Here is a 24109-nt window from a genome sequence, read left to right as displayed (position 1 = left end):
GTTCTCTCCACCCCTGTTCTTTTTGGCTCCCCCTCCAGTGCTCTCAAGCTCCTCCCCAGCACTCTTCGCTCCCCACTCCTGTACTCTCCACTCCCCTCTGCATTTTGCCCCCCCATGTGCTCTCCAACACCGCCAGTGCTCTCCGCCCCCTATAGTGCGCTTCAGCCCCCCCCGTACTTTCCACCCCTGTTTTTTCTGGTCTCCACTGGTGCTCTCAAGCTCCCCCCATTGCTCTCCACTCCCCAATGCTCTCCACTTACCCCTGCTCTTTGTACCCCCCAGTTCTCCAGCCCCAGTGCTCTCCACCCCTGTTCTTTCTGCCCCCCCCCAGTGCTCTCAAGATCCCCCCCAGTGCTCTTTACCCCCACACTCTTAGCCCCCTTAGTGCTCTCCAACCCTGTTCTTTTTGGCTCCCCCCCAATTCAAGATTAAACCTTTGATCACATGCAATTCTGATCATGTGACCTACGTTTTGGAGTGCCCATGCTCACTCCAATACGTAGGTCGAACTACAAGAAAACCTAGAGTAAGAATCAATGAACACCTTGTAAATATTAAAAAAGGGTTTCCAAACCACAGTGTGTCAAGACACTTTAAAAAGTACCATCAAAGTGATCCAAGCTTGTGCAATTTTTATGGGATAGACAAGATCTCAAATCATTGGAGCGGTACCCATATGCGACGAGCCATTTCCCAAAATGAGACCATGTCGCTGTATAAACTTAAAAGCATGCAGCCGCATGACCTAAACATAGGGTTGGACCTAAATTGTTATCTGTCGAATGATTAAAGGAATTTCTGGCCTGCCCTTATTGTGAGTCCTAATTGTGGAATAACACGTTTAGGTTATATGTAATCTCATACATGCAAATTACTTATCATATCTCTACCAACATGAGTCTTTCTTTCTACCCCCAGCCATTCAAATATACATTTATATATATATTTATGTATTTTCTTTATGGTCTTTTTCTTTTCTTTAACCTAGAGGGGAAAAAGTGTAGAATTTAAAATTCAAATAATTTTTCCCCTTCTCGTAAGGAAAAGAGGAATATTTAGAAATGTTTTCTATAAAGACATCTAATTTCACCTAGTTCTTTTACCCTTAGATAGGTAATGCTATATTTAATGCTACTAATATTGAATTAAAATCATGGTGACATTTTTTCAAAACTAATTTCAATATTTGTGTGCTTTTCTATACTAAGGTCAAGCATGGTAAAGTTCTATAAATAGCTTTGAGTCTTTTTAGGTCATTACGCCATCTAGTGACCAACCAGATATCTTACTTAGCCTGAGTATCTCATTTCTATATTTCCCCGGGTGTGGTAGCGATTTTAATTACATAGTTTTTTAAGTGAATATATATATATTTTAATTGTCCTTAATTATGGTATTGAATATTGCGACGATACAAGGTTTAATTATCCTGTATTCAGTTGTAAGTCCGTCTGATGTAATGCTCATCCCAGCACTGGGACTGCGCCGCAATTGGCCGAGACCATTCAAAATTACACTTCCGTCCTGTTACAGCTAAAAACATGTGACTATTGTGACCAGGCACACCCCCCTGAAGACGTAATTACACAAAACGTACGTCGGCGGCGTAGCCTGGTCACGCTGTTTTCGATCGCCCAACCATCCGGCTTCCTGCAGCAGGGAATCAGCTGACGGTGGAACGCACGCGGTATACCGACACGTAGGTGAAGGATTCCGCGTTACACTGACAGGCCTGCAGACCCAGTGCCGGGATGGGCACTTTATAATGTAAGTGGCCACTTGGCCCATGCTTTTAACCTCTTTTTAAAAATAAAAACCGGTTGCACTATGGAAGTTTTTTTCTGTTCCATGTCCCATCTTTAAACTTCTGGAGGACAAGTTGTTTGCCTACCAACTGTGACGCATGATATGTATGCAGGCATTATCCTGCATAGGTGAATTTGACCATCTTTTTAAGTAGGTCCACCATCTCTGGTAAGTGCATTACCACTAAGAGCATGTTTGGGGTGTTGATCTTTATCTATGGTAAAGGAGCACTCCGAAGCACATATCAAATGAGAAGATTTATCTTGGAATATTCACAGTGACATTCCACCAATAGAATTGTGACAATCAACGTATCTGTTGTTCAATCACGGTCATAAGTCATCACTTTTTCTTTGGACTCTTCTGTGTTAGACATAGCCTGTGTTTGCATAGGGATTGTGCCTTTGTTAATGATTTACTCTATTAATTATGATTAAATTAATTTGTAAAACTCAATTTATTTATTGTTTTTTCTATACACTTGTTTGAGAACTATCAATTATATGTTACACCCACCACCACTAAGTCACTATTAATTTAGTGACCTTTATCTCTTACAGTGCCCCCTACCACACAATCATTCACTAAATAGGAGGTATACACTCCATTTCTTTAGGGGAGCAGCTTAAAAAGTTAATACTTTTAATTTTATTTAATTTTCTCCTAACCATGGGTTTTTCACATCACAAATTGACCCACTGGTTAATTTATTTTTTGGCGCGGGATTACTTCTCTTTTTTTACCATCGAAAAATATTTTGCCCGTTTTTCAGAACCCGAAAAATGCTCTAAAGCCCACATACAATCGTTTTAAATGACATTTTTAAAAAACGTTTTTTTACAACCCGAAAAATGATCGTGTGTACGCGGCATTAGGGTTTGTTCACACAAGCAGTGCCATCAAACGCAGCCACTGTGCCATCAATTGTCACCACTGTGCCATGCCATCAAACGCAGCCACTGTGCCAATTGTCGCCACTGTACCCTTTAATTGTCGCCACTGTGTCTATTGTCACCACTGTGCCCATTGTCGCCACTGTGCCCATTGTCGCCGCTGTGCCCTGTAAAATGCACTTACCTTTCTCCTTCCATGTCCCTCGATGTCTTTTCCCGCCTTGGTGACGCTTCAGCCAATCAGGTTACCGATAACCAGAATCGGTGAACCTGATTGGCTGAGACGGCCGTCAGTCTTATCCAAGGAACGCACCCCCCGTACGTTCCGAGGATAAGCATCCGCTGGCTCTGATAGGCACTTCCACACAGCCAACCAGTTGCCGTTATTTAGGTGGTCGGCGCTCAATGCATGAATGTATGTTATTTCAATGGCGGTGCGGAGCCAGAGGGGGCGGCACTCCAGCGCCCTCTATAGACGGACCGCCACAGAGGAGGACCTGTACTTGTCTACACACTAATCACAGCCCCAGTGTAACCTCTGATAGGGTAATACCAACCCAGAAATATCTCATAGGCCCCAGAGATCAGATCCAAAGAGGTAGTTATCTGCCAAGCCCATGTTCTGCTTTGGAGCCTGAAGATCGTTGGGAAGGAATTTTCATTATTGTATTAGAAAGGAGTTTTCTTCTGCATCTTGGTAATTAATTCTCTCCAAAATGTAACGTGGAGCCAGTTTGCTTCAATGTAAGATTTAGATGAAGGTTGAGCATTGCGTACAGAAATGTTACATTTTCTGTTTGTTTCAAGGAGTCCCCCAAATCTGACCCTGAGGTATATCTAGTGTAGGCGACATCCGGACCGGATTATATTGTAACCCCCCCAAATTCCTCTGTATGTCGAAAGTATTTTCAGTAGTATCATAACAATAATTAAAAACTAAAAATAAATTCCATAAAAGTTGTTTGCGGCATTGAATAATGCTCTTCGGCAAAATATGGGGATAATAAAGATGTGCTAAATAGCATTATAGGTTTTTATTGCAGCCCGGGAAAACTTGGGGGTGACAAGGGAGTGTTAAATAAAATAGAATTCAAGGGTTTATTAGTGGTGCATTTTTAACCACTTAAGACCCGGACCATTCTGCAGGTAAAGGACCTGGCCCATTTTTGCGATTTTGCACTGCGTCGCTTTAACTGACAATTGCGCGGTCGTACGACGTGGCTCCCAAACAAAATTGGCGTCCTTTTTTTCCCCAACAAAGCGCTTTCTTTTGGTGGTATTTGATCACCTCTGCGGTTTTAATTTTTTACGCTATAAACAAAAATAGAGCGATAATTTTGAAAAAAATTCTATATTTTTTACTTTTTGCTATAATAAATATCTCCCAAAAACATATATAAAAAAAATCGCAATAAGCGTTCATTGATTGGTTTGCGCAAAAGTTATAGTATTTACAAAATAGGGAATAGTTTTATGGCATTTTTATTAATTTTTTTTTTTCTACTAGTAATGGCGGAGATCAGCGATTTTTTTTTTTGTGACTGTGACATTATGGTGGACACATCGGACACTTTTGACACATTTTTGGGACCATTGTCATTTTCACAGCGATCAGTGCTATAAATATGCACTGATTACTGTGAAAATGACAATGGCAGTGAAGGGGTTAACCACTAGGGGGCACTAAGGGGGTTAAGTGTGCCCTAAGGGAGTGATTCTTACTGTAGGGGGGCGGGGCTGGACGTGTGATGTCACTGATCGTCGTTCCCTATAGCAGGGAACAGACGATCAGTGACAAGCCACAGAAAAGAACGGGGAAGGTTTGTTTACACTCACCTCTCCCCGTTCTTCAGCTCCTGTGACCTGATTGCGGTGGGACACCGTTGGCGATCGGGTCCGCGGGCGCGGTCACGGAGCTTCGTGAGCGTGCCCCCGGCGGCGCGTGCGCGACCGACGGCTGGGCACTTAAAGGGCAACGTACCTGTATGGCCTGTGCCCAGCCGTGCCGTTCTATCGGCGTTAGGCGGTCCTCAAGTGGTTAAGGTACAGTGGAACCTTGGATTACGAGCACAATCCATTCCAGGAGAATGCTCATAATCCAAAGTACTCGCATATCAAGGCGAGTTTCCACACTGAAGTCAATGGAAACTAAAATATTTTGTTCCGCATTGACTTCAATGGCATGCAATACCGCATGCGGCCAGAGGCGGGGGGCGCCGGAGAGGCTCGGAAACGGCCGGAAAGGCCCGAGGACAGTTCGGCTGACCAAACCTCGGAAAGACTCGGTTCACGCGCCTTTCCAAGGTTTGCCGAGGTCAGCCGAACTAATCTCTGGCCTTTCCGTGCATTTCTGAGCGGCGACGATCGGCTGCGATCCGCGCTGTTTGGCTCTGGCGCCCCCTTCACCTCAGGCCAAAAGCGTATATTGCAAACCGCTTTGGCCTGAATCCTTTTTAGAAATACAGTGCTCGAATTGGGAAACGCTCGTTAACCGCGTTACTCGTAATCCGAGGTTCCACTGTATCTCATTCGACATGTTAGAACAATGATATGGGGATCTGACTTACATCCTTCAAACAAGGCCGATGTCCATCACATTCAACCTCTGAAAAAAGGAGATAATACCCCCCAGCTGTTATTGTTCACTTCCATCATCACAGGAGCGAGATCCCAAATGCTGAGCTGGGAGTTACTGCATCAGGGGAGACAAAGCGCATATGAAGGGGTTTGAATGATAGAAAGAGCTCACACCTGTCATGATGGAGGTGAACAGTAAGGCCGCGTACACACAATCGGTCAAAACCGATGAAAACGGACTGAAGGACCTTTTCATTGGTCCAAACCAATTGAACCGATGGACTGGTAACCGATAGGTCAAAACCGATTGTTAGTATGGAAAACCATTGGTCAAAAACCTGCGCATGCTCAGAATCAAGTCGAGTTCGTTTTTTTTAGCACTTCGTTGTGTTTTACGTCACCGCGTTCTGACACAATCGTTTTTTTAACTGATAGTGTGTACGCACGACGGACCATCAGTCAGCTTCATCGGTTAACCGATGACAATGGTCCTTCGGACTGTTCTCATCGGATGGAATGATCGTGTGTACGCGGCCTAAGGGCCAGATTCTCGTAGAATCGCCTATCTTTAGGCGGGCGTAGCGCATCTGAGATACACTACGCCGCCGTAACTTAGAGCGGCATGTCCCGTATTCTCAAAGAACTTGCGCTTTAAGTTACGCCGACGTAGTGTAACTGGGCCGGCGTAAGCCCGCCTAATTCAAATGTGGAAGTGGTGGGCGTGTTTTATGGAAATTAATCGTGACCCCACGTAATTGGCGCTTTTTTCGAACGGCGCATGCTCAGTATCACGTCGAATTTTCAAATTAAATTGCGCCCGCTCAATGCCTAGTCGACGTGAACGTAACTGACGTCCAGCCCCATTCACGGACGACTTACGCAAACGACGTAAAACGTGAAAAATTTGACGCTGTTCCGACGTCCATACATAACATTAGTACGCCTCATCTACGCCTCTTAGAGCAGGGGTAACTATACGCCGAAAAAAGCCTTACGCAAACGACGTAAAAAAATGCGCCGGCCGCACGTACGTTTTGAGAATCGGTGTATCTAGCTCATTACCATATTCGACGCGTAAATCGACGGAAGCGCCACCTAGCGGCCAGCGTAAATATGAAACTTAGATACGACGGCGTAAGAGACTTACGCCGGTCGGATCGAAGACAAATCAATGCGTAACTGATTCTAAGAATCAGGCGCATAGATACGATGCCTCAAACTCAGAGTTACGACGGCGTATCTGGAGATACGCCGGCGTAACTCCTACGAGAATCTGGCCCTAAGGGTTTGGATTCTCTTAGCAACACAGGACAGGATGATCTCATCTCTTCCTTTCATGCCACCCACTGTATACAGTTGTGTTGCTAACTGTGATTGGTTACAGTGATCACATGGTTCAGACAGGCCAATCACATGCCATCTGTACCATGTGATTAGCTTTGACCAATCACAGCTAATCACAATAAAGGACACCGAATGAATTAGTTTCATTCAGAATAAATGTTTGCTTGTAAGAATGAAATCCATTGGCATATGCAATAATAATTTGTAAAAAATAGAATTCCTGATCACTTCCCCAGAGTAGCAGTTTTACTATGGTAACACTTTATTCCTCTGGTCACAATATGTTAAAAAAAAAATGTAATAAAAAAAATGAAGATTAATTATTTGCAACATTTTATAAATAGAAACGACAAAAATACATTATTCTTCAAAAGTTTCTGTCGTTTTTGTTTATTTAGCAACAAATAAAATTAAATACCACCAAAAGAAAGCTCTAGTTGTGTGGAAAAAATAATGAAAATGTTTTATGAGCACAGTGTTGTATGACCGCGCAATTGTCATTCAAAGTGTGACAACACTGAAAGCCGAAAATTGGCCTGGGCAGGAAGAGGGTAAAAGTGTCCAGTATTGAAGTGGTTAAAGGAGTTGTAAAGGAAAAAAAATGTTTTGCTGAAATGACTGTTTACAGGGTATAGAGACATAGGGGCATATTCTTAAAGATCTGAGGCGGCGGAACGTATGTCCTTTACGTTACGCCGCCGCAAGTTTAAGTGGCAAGTGCCTGATCCCCAAACCACTTACCTGTAAACTTGCGGCGGCGTCGCGTAAAGTCCACCCGCGCAAGCCCTCCTAATTCAAATGATCCTGGTAGGGGGCGTGGATCATTTAAATTAGGCGCGCTCCCGCGCCGATCGTAATGCGCATGCTCCGTCGGGTAAATTACCCGACGTGCATTGCGCTAAATGACGTCTCACGGACGTCATTTGTTTTGACTGTAACGTAAATGGCGTCCAGCGCCATTCACGGACGACTTACGCAAACGACGTTAAATTTTAAAATTTCGACGCGGGATCGACGGCCATACTTAACATTGAGTACGCCACCTAGGGGGCATGTTTATCTTTACGCCGCGTATCGCTTACGGAAACGACGTTAAAACACTACGGCGGGCAAGCGTACGTTAGAGAATCGGCGTGACTAGTCATTTGCATATTCTACGCTGACCGCCACCTACCGGTCAGCGTAAATATTGCAGCCTAAGATACAACGGCGCAGGCGTAAATTATTTGAGAATATGGCCCACAATAGTTAACTGATTGCTTTTAACCACTTAACGACCGCCGCATGTACATATACATCCACAGAATGGCACGTACAGGCAGATGGGTGTACCCGTACGTCCCTGCCTAAACGTGGGTCGGGGGTCGATCGGGACCCCCCCCGGTACATGCGGCAGTTGGAAATCGTGTGGGAGCGATCCGGGATGAGGGTGCGGCTATTCGTTTCTAGCCGCCCCCTCGCAAACGCTCCCCAGAGCTGAAGAACGGGGAGAGCTGTATGTAAACACGGCTTCCCCGTGCTTCAATGTGGCGTCTGCCACGAATATGTCGTCCCTTTTATAGGGAGACACAATCGATGACGTCAGACCTACAGCCACACCCCCCTACAGTTGTAAACACACACTAGGTGAAACATAACTCCTTCAGCACCCCCTGTGGTTAAGGGCTCTTTCACACGGAGCGGACCGTTTCCGGGTCCGCTCCGTGTGTCTCCGTCGGCTCAGCGGGGATCCCCGCTCAGCTGTCGGCGGATAGGGCGGTCCCCGCACACAGTGCAGGGACCGCCCTGTCTCTGCTCCGCTGTCCCCTATGGGGAACCTGATGCAGACGGACCGTCTGTCCGTCTGCATCAGTTCCGCTCCGCCGAACGGAAGAAAAATAGGGTTTCTTCCGTTCGGAACCCGACTGACGCGGACGCTAGCGGATGCTCCATCCGCTAATGGACGCGTCCCCATAGGGATTCATTACAAGTCCGTTAACGGACTTGTAATGAACGGACAGACGGAGCGGACGTCTGAAAGGGGCCTAAGTCCCAAACTGCAACTGTCATTTTCACAATAAACAATGCAATTTAAATGAATTTTTTGCTGTGAAAATGACAATGGTCCCAAAAATGTGTCAAAATTGTCCGAAGTGTCCGCCATAATGTCGCAGTCACGAAAAAAATCGCTGATCGCCGCCATTAGTAGTAAAAAAAAAAATTAATATAAATGCAATAAAACTATCCCCTATTTTGTAAACGCTATAAATGTTGCGCAAACCAACCAATAAACGCTTATTGCGATTTTGTTTACCAAAAGTAGGTAGAAGAATACGTATCGGCCTAAACTGAGGAAAAAAAATCTTTTATATATTTTTGGGGGATATTTATTATAGAAAAAAGTAAAAAAAAAAAAAAAATTGCATTTTTTTCAAAACTGTCGCTCTATTTTTGTTTATAGCGCAAAAAATAGAAACCGCAGAGGTGATCATATACCACCAAAAAGAAGCTCTATTTGTGGGGAAAAAAGGACGTCAATTTTGTTTGGGAGCCACGTCGCACGACCACGCAATTGTCCGTTAAAGCGACGCAGTGCCGAATCGCAAAACCTGGCCTGGTCTTTTACCTGCATTTTGGTCTGGGGCTTAAGTGGTTAAAAACGATTAAACATAGATAAAAATCAATCATATAATGTACCTGTAGTTTCTAGTTTCGTTGTTGCATGTTGTTTCCTGCTTCAGTGATGTACAGAGCCACAGAGCCAATACAGGGCAGCGATTGTTTTAAAACGAAACTGATTGGTTCTGTGGGGTTTTAGACACACAGTAATCACACCTCCTTGATTAGTGACCACAGAGAGAAAGCTCCCAGTACTGTGGTCATCAGGAAACAGACAACCAGGAAGTGTGGAGATCAGAGAAGAGTTACAGCAACTTGAGAGTAAAAACGAACAATGAGGACATGAAAACAGCACTGCATTAAGGTAAAGGAAGCAAAAAAAAAAAATCCTTTACAAACCCTTTAACTAAAGCCCAACTCGGGGCAGAAATGAAGTGTAAATAGTGCATTGTGCCTCAGTCTCCGCTCATTATCTTCATGGGTACCGGTCTCCTCACCTCCCCCGTGAGTTCTCCTCCCTCTGGAGAGAGGATCCAACCAATGGAAATGTCTCCTCCGCCAACAGGAGGTGTGGACACCACACAGGCAGTGATGTGGGCACCCAAAGAAGGACCCCAGGAAGTAAACAGAAGGATGGCCATGTGACTGTGGCATTAGATAAATAAAATGGCCATTTGGTATTTAATTAGAGGGGGATGCTAATATCTGTATTGGAAATCAGTGTGTATTGGTAACAAGGTACATTTTTCCTATGAGCCTTCAATAAAAACATATCCATGTGACATACGGCCATCTCCTCTTTCATTGTCATTCTTATTTCCTGTGGTGAGGACCGGATACATTTGTCTTCTCCTTATCTGCACAGAGCCCGCTCCCCTCTCCCCTCCCCTCCCCCACCCCATACCTCTCAGTGTTGGATATACACACGTCCGAGGCCCAAACAACCCGTGGGCCTCACTCGGTTCCCCAGCCGGGTCTCTTACTTCCAGATTAGAGCAGAAGGAGGACCGATAATCAGGAGAGGCTGGAGCGCCAATACTGACTGGTAATATCAGCAAGTATGGAACCGATCGTTTTTAAAACACCAAAGCAAACATTTATTATATTGCAGCTTACCAATTCATAGACGTGATGGCTGCATTCGTTTTCTTTTTTAGGCTTTCTTTCTTCATCTTCGTCATCTTTCCTCTGGCGATCCAGCTAGCAAGTCTGTTGCTTTCCTAAAGAACAAGCTCTCTTCCAGATATATCAGTTTACAGGGATGGGACTATCCATTCAACACTGACAGGGGAACTTACAATCATCAGCTTCTATTCTTTTTAAAACCTTTACATTTAATGGGCGTCTCTGCTAACCACTCATTGCTTCCATTTTAGGGTCTCATCCCTTTGACCATGTTATACCAATGCTGCTAAACTTCATCTGAGCATCAAAAGTCTCTGGTCACAACAGGGTCAATACAATTTACCTCCAACAATTAACCTTCTTTTATTTGCTTGAACCACTTAAAGCGGGAGTTCATCCGAAAAAAATTTTTTAACATTAGATTGAGGCTCATTTTGCGGTGACGTACAACACGTACGACGGCACTATAAAGGGGAAGTTCTATTCGCCTTTTGGGCTGCTTTAGCCGATTCCGTGTTAGTAAAAGGCGATTTGCGCTTTTTTGTCTGTTACAGCGTGATGAATGTGCTTACTCCATTATGAACAGTAGTTTTACCAGAACGAGCGCTCCCGTCTCATAACTTGCTTCTTAGCATGCGCGGGTTTAAAATGTCGTTTTTGCCCACACACGATCATTTTTTACAACCCGAAAAACAACATTTTTAAAAACGACGTTAAAAAATGCAGCATGTTCAAAATTTTTTTTTGTCGTTTTTCAGAAGCCGAAAAATGATGTGGAGCCCACATACAATCATTTTTAAATGACGTTTTAAAAAACTTCGTTTTTTTTCATGCCGAAAAATTATCGTGTGTATGCGGCATGACACTTCCCTACTCTTTCCAAAACTGAAAGGAGAGGTTTTGGCTGTACAGTATACAGTATAATATTGTATACTATATATACAGCTTGGTTGTGTGGTAATTTTCATGGCACCACGTAAAACAACGTTGTCTTATTAAAGTGAGCCTTATGCTGTGTGAATCTTTAACCAGTTCAGTACAGGGCATTTCGCCCCCCCTTTCTGCCCAGGACAATGTTCAGCTTTCAGCGCTGTCGCACTTTGAATGACAATTGCGCGGTCATACCACACCAGAAAGGCAGCGGAAGACTAGGGAAGTAAAAAAGTGGCTGAGGAGCTGGTGTAGAAACGAAGGGTTTGGGTTCCTGGAGTACTGGGCCGACCTTTCAGTCGGTTACCAACTCTATAGAAGGGATGAACTGCACCTAATGAGGAAGGTGCAGATCAGCTGGGAGTGAAGATGGCCGAAAAGTTAGAGGGGCTTTTAAACTAGGAGACGGGGGGGTCCATATGTAGAGATAGCCAGTGTGGAATGTATTTCAGTGAGTAGTATTGGGGGCATTAGTGGTAGGTTGACAAAAGCGGGGAGGGGTATGCATGTATATCAAAAATGATATACAGGTGAATGTGAGGAATGACGTCACTAATGGACGGAGAGCTGTCCTGTCAGCATGAACCGAGGAAAGCCAATTACTGGCACTTCCTGGTTCACACTGTGATTGGTCACACTACACCACTGATCGCCGCGTTGGGTACCCCTGCAGGCCCGCTCTGGCTTGTTATCCTGCTGGACGTCATTTCACACCCGGTCAGGATAACTGAACCACTTCCCGCCCTTGTTCTTACTTAAACCCGTTTGTCCCAGCAACCAGAACCAGCTCAGCGCCTCCAGCCGCTGTCTCTGTCCTCATTGGATTGATTGCAGGGCCGATCCTAGGCAGGGTGCATTGCACCCAGGCGCCTGCAGAGGTGGGGGCACCGAAGTGGCAGAGTTCTCCCCTCCCTTCTCTCCTTGTTTGTGTCCATCCATAACTAGTGTTTTGAGCATAGGTGTGTGTCCGTCCAAAACGGATGTGTCTCTGACCATCTCCTTTACTATGTCTGCAGTCTCCGATCATCTCCTGTTCTGTGTCTGCAGTCTCTGACCGTCTCCTGTAATAAGTCTGCAGTCTCTGACCGTCTCCTGTACCAAGTCTGCAGTCTCTGACCGTCTCCTGTACCAAGTCTGCAGTCTCTGACCGTCTCCTGTACCAAGTCTGCAGTCTCTGACCGTCTCCTGTACCAAGTCTGCAGTCTCTGACCGTCTCCTGTACCAAGTCTGCAGTCTCTGACCGTCTCCTGTACCAAGACTGCAGTCTCTGACCTTCTCCTGTACCAAGTCTGCAGTCTCTGACCGTCTCCTGTACTAAGTCTGCAGTCTCTGACCGTCTCCTGTACTAAGTCTGCAGTCTCTGACCGTCTCCTGTACTACGTCTGCAGTCTCTGACCGTCTCCTGTACTGCGTCTGCAGTCTCTGACCATCTCCTGTATCATGTCTGTACTATGTCTGGGGGTCTTTCTAACAGACTCTCCAACAGAAGCCTTCTCTGTGTCCATCAGAGAGGCCCAACTCCAGGTCCCAATAAAGTACTCTGCTTGAAGTTGGAAACATTTTGTTTTTTGGACATGCTGAAAAACAACGTTTTTATTTCATGCCGAAAAATGATCGTGTGTACGCGGCATAAAACCTTGGTCGGTTTATTGTTTGCTGTGTCTTTCAGGGAGATTTTCCGTCTCATCCTGTCCCAGAGACACAACAAGAAGATAAGATCTCTACAAAGAGAGAGATATCCCCTCTTTGGATCTTCCCTTACATTCCGTATTGGTGACAATGGTCACCAGGACAAATAACGGGGTAAATCACCCCATCATTAGAAGCAACAAACCTCAAAATGTAAAAATATGAATGTCCATTTCTAGCATCTGTCTTTTCCATCAAGCTAAATTACCATGGTGAGGCGCTCCAGAGCACCCAATTCATAAAATGGGGTCTTAACATAATCCATATATGTGAAGGCCAGTAGGGGTAACAAAGCAAAGTGATAGAAAGCAGAGTGATAATAAAAGCAAACACATGTTGGGGGTTCACACTCTCTCCCTTCATTAAGGCTTGACTAAGAACTTCAGGAACGCTTGGACTCAACGAGATCTGGAAGTGTATACAGATCTCCCATCAACTATTAATATCTGTGGGAAGTACAGCATCAGGTCTTGACTTTAGGACTTGACCCTCAAAACGCATTGGTTATTTCATTGACAACTAAAGGTGAAGAGGACCTGTCACAACCTTAGATTTAACAATGGCGTGCCTCCATCCCTGGATATATTGATAGAAGAAGAAGAGATGGGACTTTACATGAGGCATGTTGTTGAAGATAATGATAATAAATGAAGTGTATATAACCATGATTGAATTGTCGTAATCTCATATAATAATACATAATACAATAAAACACAATGCACTAACAATAATTAGCAATGTGTAAAATAGTTAATCTATCAAACATAATAATAACGTTTTTAATGACTATTGAACAAATATGATTGGTACAGTATATACAACATAAATAATTCCAAGCACAATAAAGACATGATTGACAAAGTATACCCACATATACTCATACATCAATAATACAAAACATATACATATAAGCATTAAAAATTCATGGTTAAAGCAAGTTTGTCTTGGCAACCTATGTTGGATACTTGACACGTTTCATGACATACAGCCACTCATCAGAAGTCATGGTGGTCCTGGATAGGCTGTCTCACCCACCGTCCACTCCCTCATAGGAGTTGGTCCCAGTCTATGGGCTGCTCTGTGAGGAATTGAGAACTGGTTTGTTTACGTGATGTTCTTTTCCCCTTAGATGGTATCATATATGAATGTATTACCCCTTTATCCTTCTAGTTTAAAGCGGTGGTTCACCCTCAATAACAACATTCTAGCATTAAATTAAGCATAGTAGCGCGAGCTACAGTATGCCTTTATTTATTTATTTTGCCCCGTACTCACTGTGTAATCCTATAGTGAAGATTCAGACTCCCCGCGGGGAATGGGCGTTCCTATCCAGAGGGAAGATGATTGACGGCTGGCTATGGCACGTCACGCTCCCCGAAGATAGCCGGAGTAGGTCTCGGCTCTTCACGGCGCTATACGGCGCCTGCGCACAGACTATGCGCAGGCGTCATGAAGAGCCAAGTCCTATTTCGGCTATTTCCGGAGAAGCGTGACGCGCCAGAGCCGGCCGTCAATCATCTTCCCTCTGGATAGGAACGCCCATTCCCCGCGGGGAGTCTGAATCTTCACTATAGGATTAAACAGTGAGTACGGGGCAAAACAACTAAAGGCATACTGTAGCTTGCACTACTATGCTTAATTTAATGCTAGAAAAAAAAAATGTATAGGGTGAACCCCCTCTTTAACTATGCATCTAACTTATGATGAGTGGCTGTAGGCCACTAAACGCATCAAGTTTACAACATAGAGTGCCAAGACAAGCTTGCCTTAACCATGAATTTTTAATCCTTATATGTATATGTTTTGTATCATTGATGTATGAGTGTATGTGTGTATACTTTGTCAATCATGTCTTTATTGTGCCTGGAATTATTTATATTGTTTATACTGTACCAATCATGTTTGTTGAATATTCATTAAAGTGGAGGTTCACCCTAAAAACAAGTATATACCATTCAATCCAGCATACTGCCGACATGTACAGTATGCTGTTTTTTTTTTGTTTTTTTTCGGTTTACATACCATAGTATAGGTATTTCCCCCCCCCAGCTTCCGGGTAGTGAATCCCGCGGGAGTGGGCGTTCCTATTCAGAGACTAAGTGATTGACGTATGACAAAAGCTTCACCCCTGGCGCATAATGCGCGTCACCTGTTTCCGAAAGAATCCGAACTGCGAGTCGGCTCTATACGGCGCCTGCGCACCGACGTTCGGCTTTTTTCGGAAACTGGTGACGCGCTTTTTCAGCCAGGGGTGAAGCTTTGGTCATACGTCAATCACTTAGTCTCAGAATAGGAACGCCCACTCCCGCGGGATTCACTACCCGAAAGCCGGGGGGGGGGGGGGAAATAACTATACTACGGTATGTAAACCGAAAAAAAAAAAAAAAACAGCATACTGTACATGTCGGCAGTATGCTGGATTGAATGGTATATACTTGTTTTTAGGGTGAACCTCCGCTTTAAATACTTTATCATTATTATGTTTGATAGATTCATTATTTTACACATTGCTAATTATTGTTATAGTGCATTGTGTTGTATTGTATTATATAAAATTATGACACTTCAATCATGGTTATATACACTTTATTTATTATCACTGGGGTAGATTCAGGTACAGCTGCGCGCTTCTTACGGAGGCGCAGTGTACCATTTTTACCCTGCGCCTACGCAAATTATTTGCGCTACGCTTCATTCATGAAGCAGTAGCCACGTAATTTGCGTGGGCGCTCCTCAAAAATGCCCTGCGTAAGGGCACCTAATGTAAATGATCCTGTAGGGGGCGGGAATCATTTAAATTAGGCGCGTTCCCGCACCGAGCGTAGAGCGCATGCTCCGTCTGGAAACTTTCCCGACATGCATTGCGGTAAATGACGTTGCAAGGACGTCATCTGCTTCAAAGTGAACGTGAATGGCATCCAGCGCCATTCACGATTCACTTACGCAAACGACGTAAAATTTAAACCTCGCGACGCGGGAACGAGGGGTATCCTTAGCATTGGCTGCCCCTGCTTTTAGCATGTGCAGCCTTACGCGAAACCCGACATACGCAAACGACGTAAACTGCGTACGCAGGGCTCGCGTAGGGTTGTGAATCGGCGTTAGTATGCAATTTGCATACTATACGCTGACCACAACGGGAACGCCCCCTAGCGGCCAACGTAAGAATGCAGCCTAAGATATGAGGGCATAAGAGCCGTATGCCACACATATCTTAGCCTGCAGTCGGCGTAACGAGCTCACTGAATCAGGAGAAGTCGTTACCCCGGGGCAAGTAAGCAATTGCGCTGCGTAACTATGGTTACGCAGGCGCAATTGCTTTTTGAATCTGGGCCACTATCTTCAACGACATGCCTCATGTAAAGTCCCATCTCTTCTTCTTCTATCTTTTATTTAATTGATAATTCAAAATATCAATCTGGACTTGATCACCATTGTTGAGACCCCACAACTGTTTCCTACATTTCAGTAATGTAAACCTGACAGGGGGTCTTAGGCTTCCATGCTTTGTCCAAGACAAACATTTTTTTCTTAGGTAACCACAATATTGAAAAAAACTCATACATATGAGAAGTACATAGTAGTTTAACATTTCAGACTGTACACAATACATCATTTGTTTTAACTGTATTTTGACTTGATAGAAAACAGCAATGGTAAAAAGCCTATTTTATTACAAGTCGGAAGAGAGGGCGGAAAAAAAAACTATATACAAAATAAAAAAAAGCACATACATACATATTTATACAGAAAAAAAAAAACAAAGGAGGGAGCCCGGTGTGCAGATGCAAGGGGCTTCTCTTGTCATTGGAAATAGTGCATTGTCTACAGAACAGACTCTCCACAGTGCAGAGGGATATCACAAGCCACAGAATCTCTCTCCACTTCAAACCGTCCACTAGAGGTCTCGCGTCCGCCAGGGCCTTTAAGCGGGAGAGCCATAATCGACAGCATGCGTGGTTTTAGGGACGGGGTGCCACAAACCCCTTTTCGTTGTTAGAACTCAATCCATTAATAGTGACGCTTTTTGTCGTTTTCTTTAAATAGGTATATAACTATACATATATTTATATATATATATTTATAATTTATTAAGCTAACATGCTTTGTGTTTTCTTCCAAAAATAATAATTCCAGTTTTTTTTTTTCGTTCTTCCAAGAGTTTTTTAACATCGTCTCTCCCGTCAGTCCTATTTTGGCTATTCAGTACAGGCTTCCATTTATTAAAGTGCCCTCGTCCAAAACTGGCAGCAGTTTATCCGCACCCGAATGCCAAGTGCCCCACTCCTCAGGGGCGGTACTCTAGCAGAAGGGAGCTTTAACAGTAGTGGTAGAGACCCTAGCAGTTTTTGGCATCTGTGCACAACGTTAAAGGCCCAAAGGGAAGTTTAAAGCATTGCCACGTGGATCTGTAAGGCCTGAAAAAGAAAAAGAAATGTTAAAGTTAAAATTTGTAAAATGTTGTTAAAGAAAACATTTTTAGATATAAAATCACTGTGCCAATAAACAGTGATGTGTAACTGGGCAGGCCAGGAAGGTTTTCAGGGTCCCTTCTACTTTCAAGCAAGGCTATGAAAAAAGATTTTATAAAAAATATGATTGACCGGTATGGTGTGGAGGAACACAAGTGACCCTACTGAAACCCTTTGGAATGAACTGGAAAGCCAAGTGCTAGCTAGGTCTTAAACCAGGGGTTTTCAAACTTTCTAAATAAGGGGCCAGTTTACTGTCCTTCAACATTAGACGGGCCAAACTGTGGCCAGTGGGAGAAAAAAATGACCTGGTGTCAGTGGGAGTAAACAGTTCCCCATCTTTGGTATTAGGGGGAGGAATAGTGCCCCATCATTGGTGTCAGTGGGAGGAATAGTGCCCCATCATTGGTGTCAGTGGGAGGAATACTGCCCATCATTGGTTTCAGTGGGAGGAAAAAGTGTCCCATCGTTAGTGAGAGGACTAGTGCTTCATCACTGGGGTCAGTATGAGGAATAAAGAGGCAGGAACTATGGCCCACTGTTGCTGACAGTGGGGGGAATAATGCCCCAAGGGCCAGATAAAAGCACGTAAAGGGCCACATCCGACCCCTGGGCTGCAGTTTGGAGACCACTGTCTTTTAAAAAAAAATAGGTCCTGACCTCATGAAAATTCTTATAGACGCACTCTAAAATCTTGTGAAAGGCCTCCCAGAAGAAGGAAGGCTGTAATAACCTCAAAGTGGAGCAACTCTATATTAATACCCATGGTTTAGGAATGGGACATCCAACAAGTTACAGTTGAGATGGCCATACACTGTAAATAAGACAGCAAGCAAGCTTTATTCTTCATAGGACCTAACAAAGGAGTGGTCCTGGGTTAGCAAGTAGACTGCTTTTTCATTAGGTCTATGGAGAAAGGTTGTCCATGAGCCAAACCAATGTGACTCCAGGCCCTCCTTGGGAGACTGTAGTGCTAGCTAGTATAGGCTGAAACTTCTGGACTAGATCGGTCTATGATCTGAAGCATAAAAAAGAAGTTAGAGGTAGTTTGAGTATTGGGGACTTATTAGGCTAAAGGCTGGTACACAGTGGCCGAATATGGGCCGGTATCACCGGGGTCAACAGAAACAGCCAGTGTGTACAGCAGCCTATCCGGTTTCTATAGAATGGACATGCTGGAAAACCAGCGGCTGATTGGTATCCGATCAGCACTGGCAGCCAATGGTGTGTTTTGGTAGAGAGGTGGGCAGTCCCCCTGTCAGAACACAATACCTCAGCAGGGATATAGATGTGTGTACCAGGCTTTAGGTTAGTTATTGTGAGGAACCACCTTGCGCCCAACCTGGGTGCCTCCGCCAAGATACAGCTTCCTCCACTCTGAAACCAGGTATTATAGCTGAGAATTGCACCCAAGAACTAGACAACACTAGCTTAGGTGCAAACTGGAAATACTTATTGAAAACTCACCCAGAATTTATACTACACAAAATCAGATAAGATCGTGATCACATTATCCTAAACAATGCAAACTTTGAACAGAACTAGCATCAGTACATCGAACGAAAAGCTAACTAACATCCCTCAATGGTTTGGTAACTAGGTAAAGTTGACACAATACCATAGCTCCCAACTGTCCCTGATTTGGAGGGACTGTCCCTGATTTGGAGCAATGTCCCTCTGTCCCTCATTTTGGTCTGATCCATATAGTTGTATATAAAATGCACTTTTTATCTCTCAAAAAGTGTTTTCCAGCCCTAAACCTTTCATCAGATTTCTAAATTTCTGCATTTATAAATTCCATAAGCCAATATAGGAATAGTAGTGATTTGTACAATTCTCCTTTAAGGGGGCGTGCCAAGGGGTGTGTCTTATGCCTGCATACTTTTGTTGACAGGTGTCCCTCATTCCCCTCTCAAAAAGTTGGGAGGTATGCAATACTAATCACATCTCCAAGAGGATTAGCAAACAGACAGAAACAATAGGTGACTCAATTAACAGTAGAAATTCACATCTAGGAGGCACACAATGGGGGAATTTTACAATGGGAGAAAGACACCTTAATAAACAGATTTACACTAAGCAACAGGAGACACCAGCATCAGGTTGTTTGACCTGATTATAATCTTCTGCCGTATGTCAGTCTAGGGCCCCGTACACACGAGAGGATCGATCCGCTGGAATTGATCCGCGGATCGGTTTCAGCGGATAGATCCCCTGGTGTGTACGATCTAGCGGATCTGTTTCCGCGGATTTTTGTCCCCGGGGATGGATTTCCAGCGGATCAAAATTTCTTGACATGCTAAGAAATCGAACCGCTGGAATCCAGTCCAACGGATTGATCCGCTGGTCTGTACAGACTCACCGGATCAATCCGTCCGAATCTATCCCCTGCATGCGTCGTAATGATTCGATGCATGCGTGGAAATCCTTATATCACAGCGTCGCGCACGTCGCCGCGTCATCATCGCGGCGACGGCGCGACACGTCACCGCGGACGGAATTCCGTGGGGATTTTGATCTCATGGTTAGTACAACCATGAGATCAAAATCCGCCAGAGGATTTATCCGCGGAAACGGTCCCCCGGACCGTTTCCGCGGATAAATCCTCTCGTGTGTACTAGGCCTAGGAGGGAGTTGAAGCAGTCAAGACTGGCTTGGGCTAGTGATTTCATACCCCAAAACACAGGGACCCCAAATTTGTATCCAGGTCCTAGGTTCCCCTAGTCTGCGTGTTTCAGGGAGACATGGACCCAAAACCAAAGCAAAGTCACTCCAAAAGGTCCCCCAGGCACACACCTCCCAAAGAATAGAGCTCCCTCAAAGGCCAGGGCCCATTCTCAGTAGGCAAGAGGCTACCCCACAGTCCCCTCCAAAAGCCCCTGTCCCGGTTGGGTCTACCACAATTATAAGTACAATTATCTTTCAAAGGAAACCTTCTTTGAAATATTGAGGACACCACTGGTGATCTTATGATAATGCTATCCATTTATCTGTGACGTCAATGGTTTCTGCATCAATGAATTTGGACAAGTATGCTGAACAAGGATCATAACTTCACTTGCTGTATGTTTACTTTGGGTCAGGGCCTGTAAATCTCCCTTCAATAAACATTAAACCCCATCACATTTCACATCCTACCTGTCCAATGAAAAAGAGCAGAGGAACAAAGAACACCATCTATCATATGCCACTTACTGTCTCGATGGATTGACACAGACACACTGTTCTTCACAAAGAAGAGAGAATTGCTATGGATATTGACACTGGACCCGTGATGTATCTCAGGCTGCTTGTCCTCCTCCATCATTGGCTCAGGCTCCTGCGACATATCTTCTGGAGGCTTTCTTCTAAAAGACATTAAGAGCTCCTGGTGTGCTGACTCCACCTCCTAAAACAAAAATTATATTATAGTGGGCTGCCCAGCAAATTGAGGTGCCCTTGTCGACTCTGAACAGAAACTTTAAGAACCAGTCCTTGTTGGGCTTATGCATGAATCTGAATACTTTGTATTAAATTATTACAACTGTACAGCTTACCTGTGCATGATGTTTCTTCCTTGTTTTATTCTACTTACTTTACTTAAGCCTTATGCTTGAGTCTCAGAGGTCACCTGACAAATGTCCCCTGACCCTGAGATCACATACACAATGCAAAATAAGAAAACGTGCTTACCATACAATTGTTTGGTAACACGAATTGCTAATCAGCCAATCACATGGCAGCAACACAATGCATTTAAGCACCTAGACATGGTGAAGGCGACTTGCTGAAGTTCAAATCGAGCATCAGAAGGGGTTAGAAAGGGGATTTAAGTGACTTTGAACATGGTATAGTTGTTGGATCCAGATGGGCTGGTGTAAGCATTTCAAAATCTGCTGATCTACTGTGATTTTCATGCACAACCATCTCTAGATGATTGGTCCGAAAAAGAGAAAATATCCAGTAAGCGGCAGTGGTGTGGACAAAAATGCCTTGTTGATGTGAGAGGAGAATAGGCAGACTGGTTCAGAATGATAGAAAGGCAAAAGTAACTCAAATAACCACTTGTTACAACCAAGGTATGTAGAATACTATCTCTGAACGCACGACACATCAAGCCTGAGGCAGAAGGGCTACAGCAGCAGAAGACCACACCGGGTGCCACTCTTGTCAGCTAAGAACAGGAAACAGACTACAATTTGCACAGGCTCACCATAGTTGGACAATAGAAGATTGGAAAAATGTTGCCTACTCTGATGAGTCTCTATTTCAGCTGCAACATTCAGATTTTTAGCAGGTAAAAAAAATGTGCGATATTTTTTTTCCTTAAGAGTCTGCAGAGCATTGGACCCATAATCAGCAGATCATGGGTGCAATGCAGGGCTCTTGCAGACTCTCAAGACAGCTGTTTGACCGTACCTCATACAGGCAGTTACTTGAGAGCAGGTAGAATCAATTAACTACAAAACTGCTCACAAGCAACCCTTGCAGTGTAATGAGAACTATAAGCCATCAACCGCAATGGAAACTGAACAGTAAACTGTGAACGGCCGCGTTCGTTTAAAAATGTGACAGCGGGTGTGGGGAGAAGGTCCCCTGGCTGATGTTACAGAATGCAGGAGAGCAGTAAAAGCAGGAACATGTTACATGCTGCACCCTAAATACAAGTGTAAAATGTTCCAAGAGGTGAACTTCTCCTTCAAGAAAATGCAAAATGTTCTCTGTATGGAATGTGTACCAAGTGAGCGACCTCCTGTTTTTGCTATGCAGCAGAAGTTCCACCTAGGACCTGGAATCTACCAACAATTAATGCAGTAACAGTACCTACTACAGTGATCTACAGTTTTCATGGGGATCGACCAGGTATGGCACATACATACTTACATTGGTCTACGATGGACCAATGCAACTATGCAAAAATGGCCATACCGTCGGCTTTAAATACAATGCCTACATTTGTGAAAATATGGGAACCTTAAGTCAAATATTACTTACCTCCATCTTCTTATCATATGATGGTTCAGATTTTTGTCTTAAAGGCAATATACCTATTCCCCCTTCTTTCATTTCCTCCTTTCTTGTTTGATTGTGTTATTTTTCTTATTTTTTTCGTGACTATATTTTGCCGGAAACCATTTAAAAAAACTTCCTAGCACATGACTAAATCTATCATTAATGGAAGAATAAATTGTAGCACCTATATACGCAGCTTTAATTTTTCACCCGAGACCTGGGCTCAAAATATATGACACTAGGCATTATTCAACCTTTAGAGCAACAGCATTTATGGACAGCAGTAATGACCTTCCAGGTAGACATAAAATCAAAATGCTGTCCTCTACTATTCAAATATATATATTCGTTTTGGTTGAACGTAATCTTTAAAAGTTTGAAAGCATAATTTAGTGGACTCTAAAGCATGCCACTACAATTCACAATATTTTTAAATCAAGCAATAAAATTAAGAAAAGTCACAAGCTCTTACCTGTAACCTTTGTAATTTGGCTGTTAGCTGTTCAATTGTTTGGAAGATCATATCAACATCTTGAATAACCAGATTTGGAGCCAAATTAGAGTGCAAAACATCACTTTCTGAGCTTTGAGCTGGGGGGCTACTAGTGTCTGAAGAGCAAGCCTGGATCTTGTGAATTTCTCTGGATTTTGGCAAAGATGGACTTCCAATCGGTTGGATGTGTTCCCTAGATTCTTGTGTTTCTCTAGGCCGCTCTTCTTCAGGTGGAGGTAATGCCGGAACAGTTGGCATGACCACATAAAATAAATTTCCTAGTTTGGAGGATCAAGAAAGAATCAGGTGAGAGATGTGTAGCGGAACACCATTTTGAAGCTAAATACGTGCAACAACCACTTAGTCTTGCAAAAAAAGGAACTTCTTGCAAAAAGGAGTGATGATATTTAAGAGAATGGGAGAAATTTAGACGCCATGTCAATTCATCTCTCAGTAAAATTGTACTGAGTGTTTAAAACAGTAAATTAGCAGATTAGATGGATCTTAACTATCTGAGCATTCCAAAGTTAATATGGTAGAAACATGAAGTTAGGAGGCCTACAAGACCTCAGAAGTTATGTGAAGAGAAGAGTAAATGTCAAAGCTAGATGAGCAGATCATGAGGCATCACCCTTGAAAAGGACACACATTACTGAGGAACATTTGCAATTGTTTGAGCTCGTCATTAAATAAAAAACAGGCAGGCAGACCACCTAAGTCGAAAAATGTAATGTTTTTAGGAAAAACAATATGAAGCTGGATGATGTGCTCCAAAATGGCAGACAGGGCAACTGTTTCCATGCATTTTTGGAGAAAACATGACTATCTGGAACGACATGGTAGAAGCGAGCTAATGGGTGGAATAGGCAGTACTCCTACTATCAGTGAAGATTGTGCCGATTCAACATGTCCAATATTGGTCAACAAAAAACAATATAAAACACATGCAATGTATGGTGACAAAAGTATCATGCTCATATTGACTTTAGCAGAATTTGAACCTGAGCATTCAATTAGCAAAAACAAAAAGATATTGGACACCTGTTTATGAAAATATGCTTCTAGGAGGTGTCTTGCAAATGGCAACTGAGTCTATAGACACAGTCTTGATAATTCATCACAAGGGTCGGTTTTGTCTTTCCTCAGTGAAATACACAATACATCAACTGATGTAAACTAAAAAGGGCACT

At 43.7% G+C, this 24109-nt stretch overlaps 1 protein-coding gene across 5 annotated transcripts in view; it reads right to left on the bottom strand.

The window, feature by feature from the left end:
* Positions 1 to 16529: 16529 nt before the first annotated feature.
* Positions 16530 to 24109, bottom strand: part of ARHGEF11 (Rho guanine nucleotide exchange factor 11) — a 302232-nt gene continuing 294652 nt past the window's right edge. For all 5 annotated transcript variants that reach the window (XM_040332151.1, XM_040332146.1, XM_040332148.1 and 2 more), the window contains 3 exons: positions 22899 to 23197; positions 20630 to 20822; positions 16530 to 17380 (listed from right to left, as the gene is read on the bottom strand). In XM_040332151.1, the coding sequence (XP_040188085.1) occupies positions 17331 to 17380; positions 20630 to 20822; positions 22899 to 23197 (542 nt within the window). In that variant the 3' untranslated portion in view covers positions 16530 to 17330. The remainder of the gene's footprint in view (positions 17381 to 20629; positions 20823 to 22898; positions 23198 to 24109) is intronic.

This window comes from Rana temporaria, chromosome 13 (assembly GCF_905171775.1).
Source record: "Rana temporaria chromosome 13, aRanTem1.1, whole genome shotgun sequence".
In the NCBI taxonomy this organism is placed as follows: Eukaryota; Metazoa; Chordata; class Amphibia; order Anura; family Ranidae; genus Rana; species Rana temporaria.
This window is presented reverse-complemented; position numbering and strand designations above follow the sequence as displayed.